Genomic DNA, 2,060 nt, shown 5'->3' with positions numbered 1-2,060 from the left:
AGGCCTCCAGGTGTGGCCGGTGTAAGCAGGGGCATAGGGGGTGTGACAGCCTTGCCCACCCGCAAGTACTGGCCCCCCAGGTCAAAAAGGTTCATGGAAGACACAGCATCCTGGGACGATTGGGCTTTCTCATATTCTGCAGAGCAGGAGCGCAGTGAGGGCCAGCCTTGGGCCTGGGGTGTGGGGAGAGGGGGCTTCACCCCACCCCCACCTTCCCAAACTCACCAATGAAGCCATAGCCCTTGTGTTTGCCAGTCGTGGGGTCCCGAGCCAGCGTGCAGGATTTGATCTTGCCAAAGGCCTCAAACACACTCTTGATGTCATCATCCGAGAGGTCCTGGTGCACGGAAGCCACGTAGATGCGGTTGAAGGCCCGCGCCTCCTCGGCCAGCTGGTCTATGATGGGCTGAGCCTGCCCTATGTTGCTGGGTCTGCCCACCTGGGGTAGAGACAGGAGACAAAGAGCCCCCAGTCAGTCTAGGCTGGCTGTCTGGACACAGAACACGCTGCACACTGGCCCCAAGGTCCCCTCCCCAGCCCTCACCTTGATGTTCCTGCCTCCCAGCATCACGGAATTCATCTGCTCCAAGGCCAGCTGGGCGGCTTCTGGGACCTCATACTCCACGAACGCAAAGCCCTGGACATAGGAACATGCAGTTAGGCCAGGAGAGCGCAGGGCTGGGGCGAGGTGGCAGACGGACCCTCACCTTGTGCTTCATGGTGACGGAGTCCCAGGACATGTCGATGCTCTTGATAGGCCCAAAGGGGGCGAACGCCTGGCGGATGGTGTCCTCCCCTAGCTCGTAGTAGATGGAGCCCACGTAGACCCGGCACATGATGGCCAGTGCCCGCTGCCGCTGAGCCGCCATCTGGAGCAGGAACAAGGGGAGACAGAGCCACTGGCCTGTGAGGGGTGGCTAGACGCTGGGCAGCCCCTTCCCCTCCTGGCCCACCCCTCCCCCTCCTGCTCCGCTGTGGGGAGGGCTCCCCACGCGGTGGTGTGGTGCAGGATCCGCCCCTGCAGTCAGGGTGGCAGGGGTCGGCAAGACCCCAGCCCAGGAAGGAAAGTCAGGCCTGAAGGCAGGAAACAAACACACCCTGGCCCACCCAGGTCCCGGGCAGACTGACAGCACAGCTGACAGCTGGTCGGAAGGCAGGGCTGCAAGCCCTCCACTCTGGGGCCGGGCACCTGGGCGGGCTGGGAGGTCCTCTCAGGGTCCTGGCCATGCACTCAGATAGAGAGGGAAGGGGGAGCCGCCAGGCTGCAGGGACGCTGGTGTGAGGCAAGAGAGGGGGCAAAGACGGGGCAGCTACTGCCCAGAAGAGACCCCAGGGAGGAGGTAAGGAGCCCAGTCAGGGACTCCCCGGAGAGAAGACTGGCAGCACCGCTCGCGCAGCCCCAGCGCCTTGAACCCTCATAGAAAGGGCTGCTGGTCCCTGGGAGCCTCACGAGGGAGCGGAGCCACCGAGAGGAGACGCCCCGGGGTCCGTGCGGGCGGGCGCCACCGCCTCCATGCTGGGGCCCCCAGTCGCTCGAGGAGACACTCCCACCCGGCCACCTCAGATGACAGGCCTCACGGGCAGTGCCCCAGAGCCACTTGCCATGGGGCACTGGGGGGAGACCACAGGCCCAGGGCAGGCCAAGGAGATGGGCCCTGGCTCCAGCCCCTCAGCGGGGGACCCCCACACCCTCCTGAGATTCCCCATAACCAGAGGCCAGCTTCTTTTTTCAGACATGCCAACTGGTCTAGGCCAACTGCCAACTGGCCAGGCCCCCACATCCTGCCAAGAGGAGCCTAAAAATAAGGCTCATGGCCCCCAGACAGGACCCCCTCCTCAAACTGCTCCCAACAAAGAGGCCACAGGCTTCCTGTCGAGATCAAGGACTGTCCCCCCCCAACACTTATGTCCCCTCTTGCGCCAGTTGCCCCAGATGTGAGACCAGCTGCCCCTGGGGTCAAAGTTCTCCAGGATAGGAGCATGTCTCCTCTTCAGTGTGGGCTCCCCAACAGTGGGGGTGCCCAGAGCCCCCTGCCTGACCTGCTCCCACAGACAGACGC

At 64.0% G+C, this 2,060-nt stretch overlaps 1 protein-coding gene across 4 annotated transcripts in view; it reads right to left on the bottom strand.

The window, feature by feature from the left end:
- PUF60 (poly-U binding splicing factor 60KDa) overlaps positions 1 to 2,060 on the bottom strand; it is a 13,222-nt gene that overhangs the window by 1,371 nt on the left and 9,791 nt on the right. For all 4 annotated transcript variants that reach the window (XM_010843168.1, XM_010843155.1, XM_010843147.1 and 1 more), the window contains 4 exons: positions 708 to 869; positions 545 to 637; positions 226 to 439; positions 1 to 136 (listed from right to left, as the gene is read on the bottom strand). In XM_010843168.1, coding sequence (XP_010841470.1) covers positions 1 to 136; positions 226 to 439; positions 545 to 637; positions 708 to 869 — 605 coding nt within the window. The remainder of the gene's footprint in view (positions 137 to 225; positions 440 to 544; positions 638 to 707; positions 870 to 2,060) is intronic.

The sequence above is a fragment of the Bison bison genome, unplaced genomic scaffold (genome assembly GCF_000754665.1).
Source record: "Bison bison bison isolate TAMUID 2011002044 unplaced genomic scaffold, Bison_UMD1.0 scf7180017847416, whole genome shotgun sequence".
Lineage (NCBI taxonomy): Eukaryota > Metazoa > Chordata > Mammalia > Artiodactyla > Bovidae > Bison > Bison bison.
The sequence above is the reverse complement of the archived record's forward strand: the minus strand, read 5'-3'. Positions and strand labels throughout refer to the sequence as shown.